The 14493-nt window shown below is 39.5% G+C and overlaps 1 protein-coding gene across 1 annotated transcript; it reads left to right on the top strand.

Annotated features, from left to right (window-relative positions):
- The first annotated feature begins 9777 nt into the window (after positions 1-9777).
- On the top strand, positions 9778-14302 carry LOC139934145 (ATP-binding cassette sub-family C member 9-like). The gene is made up of 3 exons (XM_071928439.1): positions 9778-10570; positions 12154-12393; positions 13070-14302. The coding sequence occupies exons 1-3, from the start codon at positions 9926-9928 to the stop codon at positions 13304-13306; spliced, it is 1122 nt and encodes a 373-aa protein (XP_071784540.1). The 5' UTR covers positions 9778-9925; the 3' UTR covers positions 13307-14302.
- Positions 14303-14493: the final 191 nt, after the last annotated feature.

Raw genomic sequence — 14493 nt, 5'->3', positions numbered from 1 at the left:
ACATCCTTTCACCTTCCATTATTTTTTCTGAGTTTCATGAATTAGTGTTTGAAGTAAAATACGTTCCATCTTTCAGCTCATGAAAATATTCGCTCCGTTGCAAAAGTCCAAAACCATTATATCTTGTGTTATATTACAACATCCGTTGGTTATTTGCCATTCTGAGGAAAATGCAATCACCAATAACATGTTCAAACTTGTCTTTATATCAACTATGATCGCAATAATGTGCGGGCTCTCACTCATGCAAGCAACATGGGTAGTCGTGGTAGGAAAATGGGTGACGTAACAAGGGTTACCATGGTAGCTACCATTTGCTAGCGCGTTGCGAGTACACTCCATTTTAAAAATAGGTTATGTCAATATTAAACAAGAAACGATAACATGATTACCGCTGAAATGTTCTCTTTAACAGCACTGAAAACATAACAGTACTTATTGTAAGAGCATTTTCCATTGTTAAACTGGTTAGGTTTACATAAAATGCTTAAACATTTTACCAAAAATTTTCGTTTGCTTATTGCAGCGGCCAACGTGTATGAATGGGTCCAAGCGGGAGTTTCGTTACCCCTAATAAATGGCTATAAACATCGACATAATGTGAAAAAAATATCATTCATCCTCTGATTTTTTTCACTGAACGTTATGATGAGGGATGGATCTCTCATTCCTGAAAGTTTAAACAAAATCCCTCCGTACATCCTCTGGATATTTGACGTTTTTTGAGAGGTATATTTGAGAAAATGGTTTCTGCCTATACTTGGTTTCCACGCAAACGATCGTCTGTTGATGGACGGGAACATTCGCCACAGGTAATGTTAATTCTGAGGCAAGCGCACATCTTAAACATAATATGTAAGACATGTCGTTTACGCTAAATATATGTTGCTTATTAAATTATTAAATTAATGAAGCAGTTGGCAATGCCAAAAAAAAAAACATTTACGATGTTTTCTAGTGTAAACTTTGGGTGAATTAACACTTTTTAGAGATAAACGCACCCTTTGATTAAATGGACGCGTCCAGGCAGTCTCAACGGCCGCGCGCGCGCCTGCGTTCAAAGGGTAGAACGTATTTGAAATCTTTTAATTTTATATAGGGAATGTACGTGCACTACACAGCGCGCCGTTTGCGTAGGTTTGTATGGAGAGCTTCGACCGGCGCTCGTCGGGAGCGAAGAATGGGATAATTTTCAACGTAGGTGGCGGGTTCTAGGCGCGACCCCTTCCGCCCCCCTGTAGTACACTATCCAGAATCAAGCACCATAGTCTTGGCCCAAGACTAGGGCTGGCTGCGCGCTGAATATAACACATACCGTACTGTGATTGGCTAAAGCTGACCAGGGGCCGATTTCACAAAGCAATAACATTCATCGCAAGACAATTTTTCAGTATCACCATAGTATATGGTATTTGTATTGTGACATCACCATTTTCATAGCAACTACGATTGATTTGCAGTTACTATCAATCTTAGATCTTGTATTATTCCGGCGGGTGCAAATACAAGGCGAATGTTTATGTTGGTTTGAACCATATTGGTTGTGACTGGTATTTTGCTGCTGTTTTGCTTACCCTGAAAATCACGTGGAAATGTGGTTGGTAGGCCTTTTTTTATCGAGGAAGAAATTTCATGCTAAGCAAATTATTGTGCTTAGCAGCTCTATGAAATTGGGTTCTGGACACTTCATCGTTATGATCATTCGTGCAATAGTGCATTCCACCACCAAGCCACCCATTTTGTTTTAGAGTATTTTTGTTCAGCAGCCACCAATACTTTGCTGTTCTAAAGTTTTAAGAAAAGTTGCTATATTATTCTATATTACAACAAATGGAAAAAACATGATTTTCCCGTCATTTGAGATTGTAATAAATGAAATATAATTGAAAGATATCAAATAGAGCTAGCAAAATGGGCGGGTTCCACGGTTTTCAAAACAGTAATAAATAAACATTTGCGATATATAGAATAATAAAGATTTGTACAAGTATAACGGTAATTTTGTAATAGTGTTACTTCTAACTGTTAATGGTGATAAACGGTTTGTGCGGTTTTTTCCTCGAAAATTAACAAATTTGGTTGAGGATCTAATGTGTCGCTAAATACAACATGTTTTATAGATTCATTATTTCATTATTTTTGTCATACATGTCTGGTATCCGGCGCCTTGCCTTCGACCAAGTCTACTTTAGGGGAACATTTTACAATTTAGGTGTGAGAATAAATGAAGAAGAAAAAAACGGAACGTTCTATACCAGTGACATAGTGAAAGCAAGTTTTAGTTTAGTAAAGAAAGATTATGGAACATCGCCACTTCATGAACAACAGGACAAAATGGTTGTTTGAAGTTTTTACTTGTCAGCTTACCTTTTTTTTTTGGGGGGGGGGGGGGCGGGGGGGGGGGTTGTAACGTCACTTCTGAACCAAATTGTTCACAACAACATTTTTAGGCTTTTAAGTAAAATCCACCAAGCGTTATCCCCGATAGTTAATCTGTGAACAAAACATCATCATTCTTCACGCTTCTATAAGATTTTGTGTTTGAATTCGATTTTGTGTACTCCCTTTTTAACATGGCGCCTCTTTAGCGGCAACTTTTGTATGACTTCAAACAATAGAAGTAGACATACGGATAAACGTTTGAAAGAACGAACGAGTGGAAAATCACAATCATGACATTATTACAACTAAAAACTGTCGATCGCTTCCCATAGGCAATATGACTTGTGCTAATTTTCAAAATCAGGTGATATCTAGCCAGGAAGACACACCCATGGTGTTACCGGAAACCAAGTGTTATAAGTAATAATTATGACATTTCTTCCGTCTCAATGTCACTTTAACGCTTCTTTTAAAGACAGTGGACACTATTGGTAAATGCCCAAGACCAGTCTTCTCACTTGGTGTATCTCAACATATGCATAAAATAACAAACATGTGAAAATTTGAGCTCAATCGGTCGTAGAAGTTACAAGATAATAATGAAAAAAAAACACCCTTGTCACACAAAGTTATGTGCTTTCTGATGCTTGATTTCGAGACCTCAAGTTCTAAACTCGAGGTCTCGAAATCAAATTCGTGGAAAATTACTTCTTTCTCGAAAACTATGTCACTTCAGAGGGAACTGTTTCTCACAAAGTTTTATATTATCAACCTCTCCCCATTACTCGTAATCAAGAAAGGTTTTATGATGATGATTATTTTGAGTAATTACCAATAGTGTCCACTGCCTTTAAAAACAAATTCCCCTTTATTGATCGTTTCGCTTCCAATCGTGAATTTACCCATCGATCCTATTCCAAATTGATGGCGACACCATGACAACCGTGCTGACGTAGTCTAAGCAACATATACAGTAAATACACTGCCGGCTGCTTTTAATATAAACTTTTAATAAGGAACGGTTTGGTATACCAAATTATAATAAACAATTATTGCCACTTCAGGGTAATTGGGTTCATCTTGGATACCATGTTACATAGGTAGTGGAGCTCGTTGTTGCACAAACTCCCCATGTTTAAATGATTTTTTTTTTGTAATGATTTAGGATTGAACAAAGACAAATTGACTAGAGCGGGATTTGAACCAACGACCTCCGGTTTAACGTGCCGGCGCTTTACCAACTGAGCTATCTAGCCCTATGTTGGTGGTCTCCCAATTTTGTCAATATCTTTGTTCGGGGGTGCCTGTCAGAAGCCATTAAACCGCAAACTGCCGTGTAGCAAGGGATCACACGCGGGTAACGATACAACCTGGGAAGCGGCAGACAGGGGATCACCTTAAGGGGATGCGACTTTTTATATCAGATATCAAATAATAAACCACAAGGGAAACTGACTGGGTACATTTTTTATTAAATGATTTAGGATTGAACAATCAAAAATTGACTAGATATATATATATGAGTGAGTTAGATGGTCTAAGCAGGGGCGTCAATCCGTCTTGAAGTGTGGGGGGGGGACACAACATTTACGGCGTGGGGTTCGGGGCCCGCTTTAGGGCCCGGGATTTTTTTTTGCCCGTAGATGCTCTCTGGTGCAATCTAGTGAATCTGAGGGGTGATGTTCCCCCCCCCCTCTCAGATGTTGGAATTTGATGCCTATTTCAAGCTATGGTGCACCTATTCTTGCTATCATGGTTATTGTACCCAAAAAGCAACTAAATTATAGCTTCGTTATATCAGTATTGTTTCTGCATTCTAATGCTCAGACGGCGTTTCATCCCTATCATCACCAGACCTAAGACACAAGCTTTATGGGGGCAAATCTGTCAGAATGGAACAGAACATCTGTAAAATGTGAGCAGCAGTATAGAACCTTTTGGGTTGACAGCATCTTCAAGTGCGGCATATGAACCAAGTTTATGGGGAAAATCTGTCGAAGAGTGAGCTCACGAGTGCGAAACCTTTATGGCATGGGTCCGGGCCCGCTTAAGGGCCCGGAATTTTTTTGCATTCTAGATGCTCTGTGGTGCAATCTAATAGGCCAATAAGAGGCATACAGAACGGAACAGAACATCTGTAAAAATGTGAGCAGCAGTAGAACTTTTTGGGTTGACAGCATCTTCAAGTGCGTCTCTATGAACCAAGTTTTAGGGGAAAATACTGTCAAAGAGTAAACACGCGAGTGTAGAACCTTTACGGCATGGGTCCGGGCCCGCTGAAGGGCCCGGGAAACTTTTGCATTCTAGATGCTCTGTGGTGCAACCTTAGGCCAATAAGAGGCATACAGAACGGAACAGAACATCTGTAAAAATGTGAGCAGCAGTAGAACCTTTTGGGTTGACAGCATCTTCAAGTGCGGCTCTATGAACCAAGTTTTTGGGGTAAATACTGTCAAATAGTGAGCACGTGAGTGTAGAACCTTTACGGCATGGGTCCGGGCCCATTCAAGGGCCCGGACAAAATTTTGCATTTTAGATGCTCTGTGATGCAATTTAGGGCCAATTTAGAGAGGGGATATTGTGTAATCCTTTGCCCACAGAATTAATGCCCATATAGGGACACAGGGTTTCGTCTTACACAGTACAAAACTTGGGCTTCATGATAAAGGTGGTCAAAAAGGTGGGGGGGGGGGGACATTTGACATTGTGTCCCCCACCCTCCAAAAGGTGGGGGGGGGGGACATGTCCCCCTGTCTCCCCCCTGATTGACGCCCATGGGTCGTAGCTTTCGTTCCAAACCGGACCTTCATATAATGACATAACATGGCTGTCTGTTGTAGGCACCCATTAGACAACCATATTAGCTACCATTGGTTCCATACTCATTGACCATATGGCAGTAATCTTTAATCTTAATCTTCCTTGTTATTGTATTTTATGGTGTAAATTTGTGGGTCCTTGTGGGTTTTAAGTTTCATAGTGTAAAAATGATTTTACTTCAGAAGAATTTCTGTAATTTGAATTTGTTGTTTACTGTTATGAGCATGATCGACGAAGCAATTTTTCATTTTATAGACAAAAAACATTAAATTGAATTGAATTAACTTTTTGGAAAACTAAATTCATACTGAGTTGTGATGAATCACTTAGGAACAATAAGCTCTCGAAACGGCTACCCGTCATATTTATGGCGATTGCTTTTTATAAGGTTGACATGAACACAACGGTTTTTGAGTGCCTTATCTGGCATTATCGCAAAGTAATTTATTTTCGACAGGTTCTTACACGTGAGTGTGGTACGGTACTTCATCATCATTATCGTTAATTGTAAATGCTGCCATTTTGTAACTGTTTGTACGAAATGCTCAGCCACTTAACTGCCAGCCTGTGCAGGAGTACCTATTTTCTGGTCGCATTCAACCTTCGCTCCACCTAAGAGGGTAGACGGAAAAGGAGACCCAGTAGAGGACGTACGTCATGGACTTTGGTCGTGTGAATAAAACATGGTATGCATAGTTCGTGTTTGATGTTGGGTCAGATGTCAAATCGAAATCGAGGCAAAGAGGGTTAGGGTTAGGGTTAGGGTTAGGGTTAGGGAATGACCTGACCTAAATGTTTTATTCGTATCACGGTGATGACGTAGGGTCCTCTACTGGGTCTCCTTTTCCGTCTACCGCCTAAGAGCCAGCAGCATCGCATTAATAACAATGTTGTTGCAACCATGCAGTGCTAAATAATGTCAACAATATAAACGAAAACTAATTTAAGTAGTCACACGGAGCCCCTAAAGGTAAACATAAAACAAATTGGAAATGTATGAACATTATTTCGTTACCATGTCCCCTCAAAGTATTATATCGTCATAATATTTTGAGCCCTCGAAATATTGGGTAGTAAAATAAAATATCGCAGCTGTTAATGTTTAGCAACACAGTGTATACATTGTCAATAAATGGTGCGTGTTTCTCTTCGAAGACCCCGTTTACTTTGGAGTACAAAATGTGGCAATTTCTTTTTACAGTAATATTTTATGCATCATTATTGGGAAGAGCCGACCAAAAAGGAGTCGATACTTGTGGATTGAGCGGTAATAATTTATGTAAAGAGGTAGACTGTCACAAGTGCCATGTTTATTTTATGCAATGCCCAGTTAATTAGTTTAGAGTATGTTTAACATTTTGCTGTGTTTTATATGTGCAAGGTTGCCTCTTTAATTTAGCTCCTTTAAGGCTGTCAAAAGTTTGGAGGCAGGCCAAGAGGGTCCCAAAAGGGCGCAAATTATATTTAAATTAGGGCTTCAGGATGTCAGAGAGGGCAGTATTTGGGGTGGGGCTTTTAAGGAATGTTGGTATGTATTGTCCTTGGGAATGGGTTCCCTTTGTTATGTATTGTTCTGGTGGGTTGTGCAGTAGTTTCTAGCCAGTCTTGAGTTGAAGTTGGATGAGAGCAGTCCGTATGAACAATGTTCGGACACAAGGCTCGCAACATCTCTGTCCGGGGTGGACTTTATCCTGTGTGGATTCATCAGAAGTTTACTATCTTGAGTGGATGGAAACAAACTTCTCAGAGCTTGTCCTGTGTGAACTTTATCATCAAATCCTGTGTGGATTTATCAGAACTGTCCTGAGTGGATCTTGCCAAAGAATCCTGATTGGGTTTGGCTGAGAAGACGAGACCAACAAATTCAACCAGCAAAATATCAACCGGTTTGAGTTGTATGTACCTATGTATGAGAACTCACAACTCATGAGGCGGACCTAGTACTGCTGAGGAGAAGCTATAAAGAGCTCCAGCCGTCTATACGGAAGACTGCAGTATCGTCACTCAAAGGAGACGGGCAAGTAAACACCCCCCCCCCCCCCCGATATAATCGGAGAAAACTACGAGATTGAACATTTGCCTGCATTGAACAATCATGCATTGAGAGACAATTGGTGGCGGGTAATTAAGATTGCATTGTCTTAGAGTGACTTTGCTTTAGTGACGGATTTGTGGTGTAGCGAGGACAAAAGTGCACCTCAGTGGAGGAAGAATGTTTGTGGAACAAAGAACAGAACTAGCTCATTGATTTGTATTGTGTATGACTAGGGTTTCATTGACTTTGTAGGGGATTAATATTTCCGTTGTTAATAAACTAAGTTAATTTTTGTTTAATGCAGACAATGTTTCACTAGGAATCATTTTTGTGTGTCATCGTCTCGGTTTAGCGGTCCACTGTATAGTCAGCCAGGGGATTACAGTCCCATGGTGTCACATAGACTTGTTTGTCCCTTATTCCTCAAACCCAGCCAAAAAGAGAGGGGTGGATTGTTTAATCCTTGGTAATTTCCTTTGTTCCTGAATCGAATCGTCCTTTCTTGTAAAAGCTGTCTGTGTTTGTGAAACTTAATTTGTGTTTAAACGCACTGACCTTTTTGGTAGTTGTCAAAGACCAGTCTTTTCACTTGGTGTAACTCAACATGCATAAAGTAACAAATCTGTGAAAATTTGAACTCAATTGGTCTTCGAAGTTGCGAGAAAATAATGAAAGAAAAAACACCATTGTCTCACAAGTTATGGGCTTTCAGGTGCTTGAATTCGAGACCTCAGCTGAGGTCACGAATTCAATTCAAATATCTTTCGTGAAAAATTACTTCTTTCTCGAAAACCACGTTACTTCAGAGGGAGCCGTTTCTCACAATGTTTTATACTATCAACACCTCGCCATTTCTCGTCATCAAGTAAGCGTTAAGCAATAATTTGTTTGCTTTAATAAGCAGCTCAATGAAAAAAATTGTACCATTATGGTAGTGCGAGAGGGCGCTGTGACTATGTGTTGTAGTTTCCCAACGAACCAACGTTCATGCATCAAACTGATCAATCAACATTTTTTTGTAATCCGGCACAATCTCATGCAACTAAACTTATGGAGGTTTAGCTGCACGTTACGCGAGCAAAACTTAAACGTGAACGTCAACAAATGGTGTCGTTTCTAGGTGACGTCACAATTTTTGGCTTATTATGGGCTCACGTATAACGACGTCTGCACGTACAAACCTAACGTGAGGAATGGTAACTTCACGTATGCTTAAAACGTGACATTTTTTACAACAACATTTTCTGACGTTCACGTTTACGTTACTGCTCGGGTAAAATGCAGTTTAACCTACATATTTCAAGGAATGGGAACACGATACAACAACCTGGGAGTTCTGTGCTTCAAGTTTTCAGAAATGATACATTTAGGCTTTGAAAATTGTTCCATTTGATTGTTCCAATTCGCTGGAGAAGTTCTTCATGAAAACTGGCAGAAAGAAAGAATGTTTTCATCAGAGGTGTTTTTTCCGGGGGAAACGGCTGGCCTGCCATACATTTTAAATACAAACCCAAGTTTCGTCCGAAATTATGTTTAATTAGTTTTCAAGTATTTTGGAAGTATGTTTAATAAAGACACTGGAAACTTTCGGTAGTTGTCATGAACTAGTCTTCTCACCATATCCACAAAATAACAAGAACTCAACTGGTCGTCGAAGTTGCGAGAATGGAAGAAAAAACACCACTGGCACACAAAGTTGTGTGCTTTCAGATGCTTGAATTAGAGACCTAAAAATTAAATTCTGAGGTCTCGAAATAACTTCTTTCTCAAAAACGACGTTACTTTACCAGTGGGAACCGTTTCTCACAATGTTTTAGTGTTTACGCTTACTTACCAGTAGTATCCAGTGCCTTTAACATTTAGCAGCTAAACTTGTGACACACTTGAAGCAAGTGTTCAAGATAAAGTGTTTAAAGACAGTGGACACTATTGGTAATTGTCAAAGACCAGTCTTTTCACTTGGTGTATCCCAACATATGCATGAAATAACAAACCTGTGAAAATTTGAGCTCAATCGGTCATCGAAGTTGCGAGATAATAATGAAATAAAAAAACACCCTTGTCACACGAAGTTGTGTGCTTTCTGATGCTTGATTTCGTGACCTCAAATTCTAAACTTGAGGTCTCGAAATCAAATTCATGGAAAATAACTTCTTTCTCGAAAACAACGTCACTTCAGAGAGAGCCATTTCTCACAATGTTTCAACCTGTCCCCATTACTCATTACTAATTGAGGTGTTATGCTGATAATTATTTTGAGTATTTACCAATAGTGTCCACTGCCTTTAAATATTGGTGTTGTGTAACGCTGAGTGGTGTGCGTCACGTGAAGAACATTTCTATTTACGGTCTCTACCACAATCAAGGCTGATTAGAATTTGTTTTAAAGGTTAGTTAAGTGTTATCTCGTACAAGACCCTTCGACTCTATGTGTAAATACAACACGTGAGCAAAGTTTATGTTCCTATTTGTTTTGATTTACGGTCAAAATGTTCAGTACATTGAATACGGGTGCACTGACTTTACTCAGAAACAGCCGTTAGCTCTGTTCGAAGGACCGTCAACTTTTGACATTGTTTTCAAATTAACTGTATGTAATTTGCTATCAGCTCGTTGTAAATCCGTCTTGGTGCCTACTTTGATGAAGAATGAACAACTTTTTTAGAGCTTCAGTTGACTGAGCGTTGGATGCTGATAACCCGTAGCTCAACTATGGCACAGGAGAACATTGGTTGGCATTGGCTCTGTGGAGTCAACTCGACCGATTTGGATGACAGTGGAAGCTTCGTACTCGACAGAGTGTCTGACAATACTTGTTTCATTGATCTACTCGATGTACTACCACATCTATGGTTTATTCTAACGGCTGCAAGTGTTCTCTTGGCACTAACATGTTTTGTCAGATTCAAACACAGCTGGAGATCTGATTACATCCTCCGTTTTCCCGGTCATATTCTAAGATGGCTGATTTCCATCTTCCTGCTGATTTGTCTCTTCGCCTCTTTAGCAGAAGGCATCCTCACGGATGAGACTTTTATTCAGAGTCTTGGAGGCAGACAGCCTCATCTTTACATTCCACCCATCACTGCTCTGGTGGCTTGCATCATTTCTCTTGTATATTACCACCACATGGAAGTCTGGCAAGCTGGTGGTATGGCCTTCGTGTCTTTGCTCTACTATGCAACGGCAGCGCTGGGAGAGATTGGGAAGCTCATTCACTTACATGATGCAAAACAGAGCTCCGTTAAAATAGCAAGGTTTGATCTCTCAATCCTGCAGCTGGTTTGTTACTCGCTTCTCTTTTTATTGGACATCAATGTTATCAGATGTAAGGTAGGTAGAGCTTCATGGATCAAGGTTTAACTGCAAAGAGGTTTAAACTTATATGAAACATTCTACCTATATAATGAGTAGGGTAGATGGCCTTAGCTTTCGATCCAAACCGGACCTTCTTCAGCATTACAATATGTAATTCAACCACGTCCCTTCCTCAATCCTTGTTACATATTTTTTTACGCTTTTGCTTAAAAGCACTGGACACTATTGGTAATTACTCAAAATAGTTTTTAACACAAAAACCTACCTAACGAGCAATGTAGAGCTATTGATAGTATAAAACATTGTGAGAAACGGCCACCTCTGAAGTAACGTAGTTTTTGAGAAGTAATTTCTCACAAAAATATTTGAATTGTACTCGATACCTCAGCAGAGGTCTCGAATTCAAGCACCTAAAAACACACTTGTGCGACAAGGGTGTTTTGTATTCCATTATTCTCTCGCAAGACTTCGACGACCAATTGAGTTCAAATTTTCACAGGTCTGTTATTGTATGCATTATCAAAACGACACATACCCTATTTATAACATTTATGTTTACTGTTACTTTAGTTAGTTTTGCTTTACCCGTAGTACAAGCAATTGTCGATATTTTGTATGGAATTATTTGAATTTAATTGACCTGAACAATGTGTAACGGTGGTGAAACATTATCCAAATTAGCGGCTACGGATGCCTTAGCCATCACCCAAGCCATAGCCACCATCTCAGATACGTTTTAAGTTTGTCGGAAAGAGGACAACTCGATCTATCCATTTTAATCATTTAGTGAGAAAACTATATTACTAAGAGTTAATATAATATGAACAAAACCTAGTTTTGTCACTAGTGCACAGACCAACTAAATTGATTTTCCACAATTGATCTTATTTAATATTGAAGCAATTATTAGTACAAATCACGTGATCTGAAACTTTAATTTCGATATGTTAAAGCAGTTCCATTTTGAAAAAAAATAATTTTAAAATCTTTCAGAATACTTAGAGTTGCCAAACTAATGCATTCCGCTATAACAGGACAGTTGAATTGCTGAAGGTGAATTTCAAGATGGCTTATTGTTTGTGATCCCGTTGGCTTTTCGTAGAACCACTATTCCGTTCTCGGCCTGTTAGTTTCGGTGTTTCCACCAGCGTTGCCTTTAGCGATCACATTCAGTGTTATTTACAGTAAAGGTTACTAGACACTAGGTAATTGTCAAAGGACAGTATTCTCACTTGGTGTATCCCAAAGTATGCATAAAATAACATGTCTGTGAAAATTTGAACTCAATTGAACAGAAGTTAAAAAAAAACACCGTTTTGCACAGTGCTTTCATGCCTAAAAGGCTTCAGGCCTGAAGTCTTTTAAAATTTAAGTGGGAACATTTGATTTTCTTCTCAAAAACTATGTTACTTTAGAGGGAGCAGTTTCTCACATTGTTTTTATACTTACCAGCTCTCCGTTGCTCGTTTTTATGCTGATTAAAATTATTTTGAGTAATTACCAATAATCTCCAGTGCCTTTTTTTGTAAGTATACCCGTTTTTCACTATCGGAAACACAAGGATGTTCTCAAAACTTTGTTATCCCTTCACATTGTAGGTCTTCCGTAGCAATCCAAACCCTTCCAGTGAGATTGTCGACGACTTGACCTCCTCGGAGCCACTGTTCCGAGCCTACTACGTCAACCTCGCCTCGCAGGTGTCTTTCTGGTGGTTGAATTGGATCTTCTTCCTTGGCTACAAGAGACCATTGGATGTTCCGGACTTGGGGAAATTACCGGAGAGTCTAAATGCAGAGACATTACACCACCAGTTTAAAGAGGAATATGAAAAGGAAAAGGTAGGCCTATTAACTCGATCTTAGAATAAGTCACTTTTACGATATAATGGAGTCAAGACTCATTGTACTATCAGAGTATTCTAGTGAATTTGGGGCTGGATATTCTTTACCAGTTTCAGAATCAATGACTAGGTTTCATGAAGTGCTTATCGTCTAAAAATAATAATAATATTGCTTTTGACTGGCCACCGCGCTGTTTGTCGACTTGTCTTTGTTCACCCCCCCCCCCCCCCCCCCAAAGATAGATATTCAGAAACGCTTCCCGCAATCACCGTAATAACATCAGCAGAAACCCATGGAAGGGTTGGTTGCCTTTGTGTGTTAGCACCCTCAAGTTAGTTCAACATGTCAGGGACTGCTCACACAAAGTAGTGTTGACAGTTGTAATGTTTCAAAACCACCAGGGCCCAATTTCATGAAGCCTGTGAGCACGAAAACTTGCTTAGCATGAAATTTCTTCCTTGATAAAAACAGGCTTACCAACCAAATTTCAAATTGTTGCATATACATTGCTTGTTACTGGTATTCAACTGTTGTTTGCTTATCCTAAAAATCACGTGGAAATTTGGTTGGTAATCCTGTTAAAAAAAAACAAATTAAAAAAAATTAACGTTAAGCAACTGTTCGTGCTTACAGGCTTTATCAGGGCAGCCTTTCCAATTGCTTTCAAAAATAGGTACAGGCCGCATCTAAAGGTCACCAGCCGTCACTGGGTAAAGTCATCGTCCGCATCTACTTTGTACGGATGGCGTTGGCGGGAATTCTTAAACTACTGGGTGATTTTGCTGGTCTGGTCGGCCCAGTCTGCGTCTCAGGGATTGTGCTGTACGTAGCAGACTTTTACTACCAGACTGAACGGAATGAAGAGGCGAGTATTTCGTCAAAGGAGAACAGTTTTTTAGGGCCACTATAGTGCCAACAGACTTAAAAGCACTTGACACGTTTTGTAAAGTTTTGTAAAATAACAAAACTGTGAACATTTTGGCTCAATAACTGACCGAGCCAAAAATGTTCACAGTTTTGTTATTTGGTTATTGGTCATCGAAGTTGCAAGAAAACAATGAAAGAAATCAATGAAACCCTTGTTGCACAATGTTTTGTGTTTTAAGATGCAACGAGAAAGGCTTCAGAGACCTGAAACCTTTTTCAGCATCAAATATAGTGATAAACTATCTCATTTTGCTAAAACTACAATTAGAGTCGTTCCTCATAATTTTGTATGCTATCATCAACTCTCCTTTGCTCGTTACCAAGTAAGTTTTTATGCTAATAGTATACTTGGAGTATTACCAAACCAAATTCCTGTGGATTATACAATAACTATTTTGAGGCATATATAGGGTATCTCCCAATTGTTACCATCGCCCATCACACTTCCGAATCCCATGCGACCACACCTTTGTTATCGTGATATAAAATTTAGAAGTATAGCGTAGAGTCCTACGACATCTTGATGTCTCTAGGATGCTGTAAACCCAGTCTGGCTTTCACACAACAGTGCACAACCTTTTCTTTTCTTTTTTCTTTTGTTCATCTTCGCACCGCACCGTCGACCATGACGTCACCAATTGTACACCATCCCAGTTTAGAATCCTACGTGAGCTGCATACGGCTCCTCTAAATCTTCTATAGTCAAGCTTTTTAACATGCAACCAAGTTTTGTTAGATTTTTTCAACTTCTCGTGCTTTTGTACCCACTTTGTTTATTTTCTTTCTTCACTTGCACCTTTTTCCCCCTGTGACGCCCCGCTGCACCGATCCCAGTTTAGCCAAATTTGTGCAGCAAAGGGATCACCCTACTCAAGACTCAACTCTCTACATGTAAAAGAGTGAAAAACACCACTCTTTACATTTCGAGTTGTCCCTCATATGGCTCTTTAAAAAGAGTGGTGGTTGTTTCACTTTTTTAGAGGGGTTTCACTCCAGGACAGCGTGAAAAAAACACTCACAAAGATGCAAACTTCAATCTAAAAGAGTGGAAGACCACTCGAAAAAGAGTTGTCCTTCATATGGCTCTCCAAAGAGTGTTGTTTCACAAAAATACTGCAGACCTAACAACCACTTCTCACATGCTTTAAAGGAACACGTTACCTTGGATCG

This window comes from Asterias amurensis, chromosome 2 (genome assembly GCF_032118995.1).
Source record: "Asterias amurensis chromosome 2, ASM3211899v1".
In the NCBI taxonomy this organism is placed as follows: domain Eukaryota; kingdom Metazoa; phylum Echinodermata; class Asteroidea; order Forcipulatida; family Asteriidae; genus Asterias; species Asterias amurensis.
The sequence above is the reverse complement of the archived record's forward strand: the minus strand, read 5'-3'. Positions and strand labels throughout refer to the sequence as shown.

Bases quoted from the DNA above. Each gene is read 5' to 3' on its own strand.
- LOC139934145 (XM_071928439.1), top strand. From the start codon at position 9,926: ATGCTGATAACCCGTAGCTCAACTATGGCACAGGAGAACATTGGTTGG. The intron at 10,571-12,153 runs GTAGGTAGAGCT...TTCACATTGTAG, and splicing joins TCAATGTTATCAGATGTAAG to GTCTTCCGTAGCAATCCAAA. The intron at 12,394-13,069 runs GTAGGCCTATTA...TTTCAAAAATAG, and splicing joins AGGAATATGAAAAGGAAAAG to GTACAGGCCGCATCTAAAGG.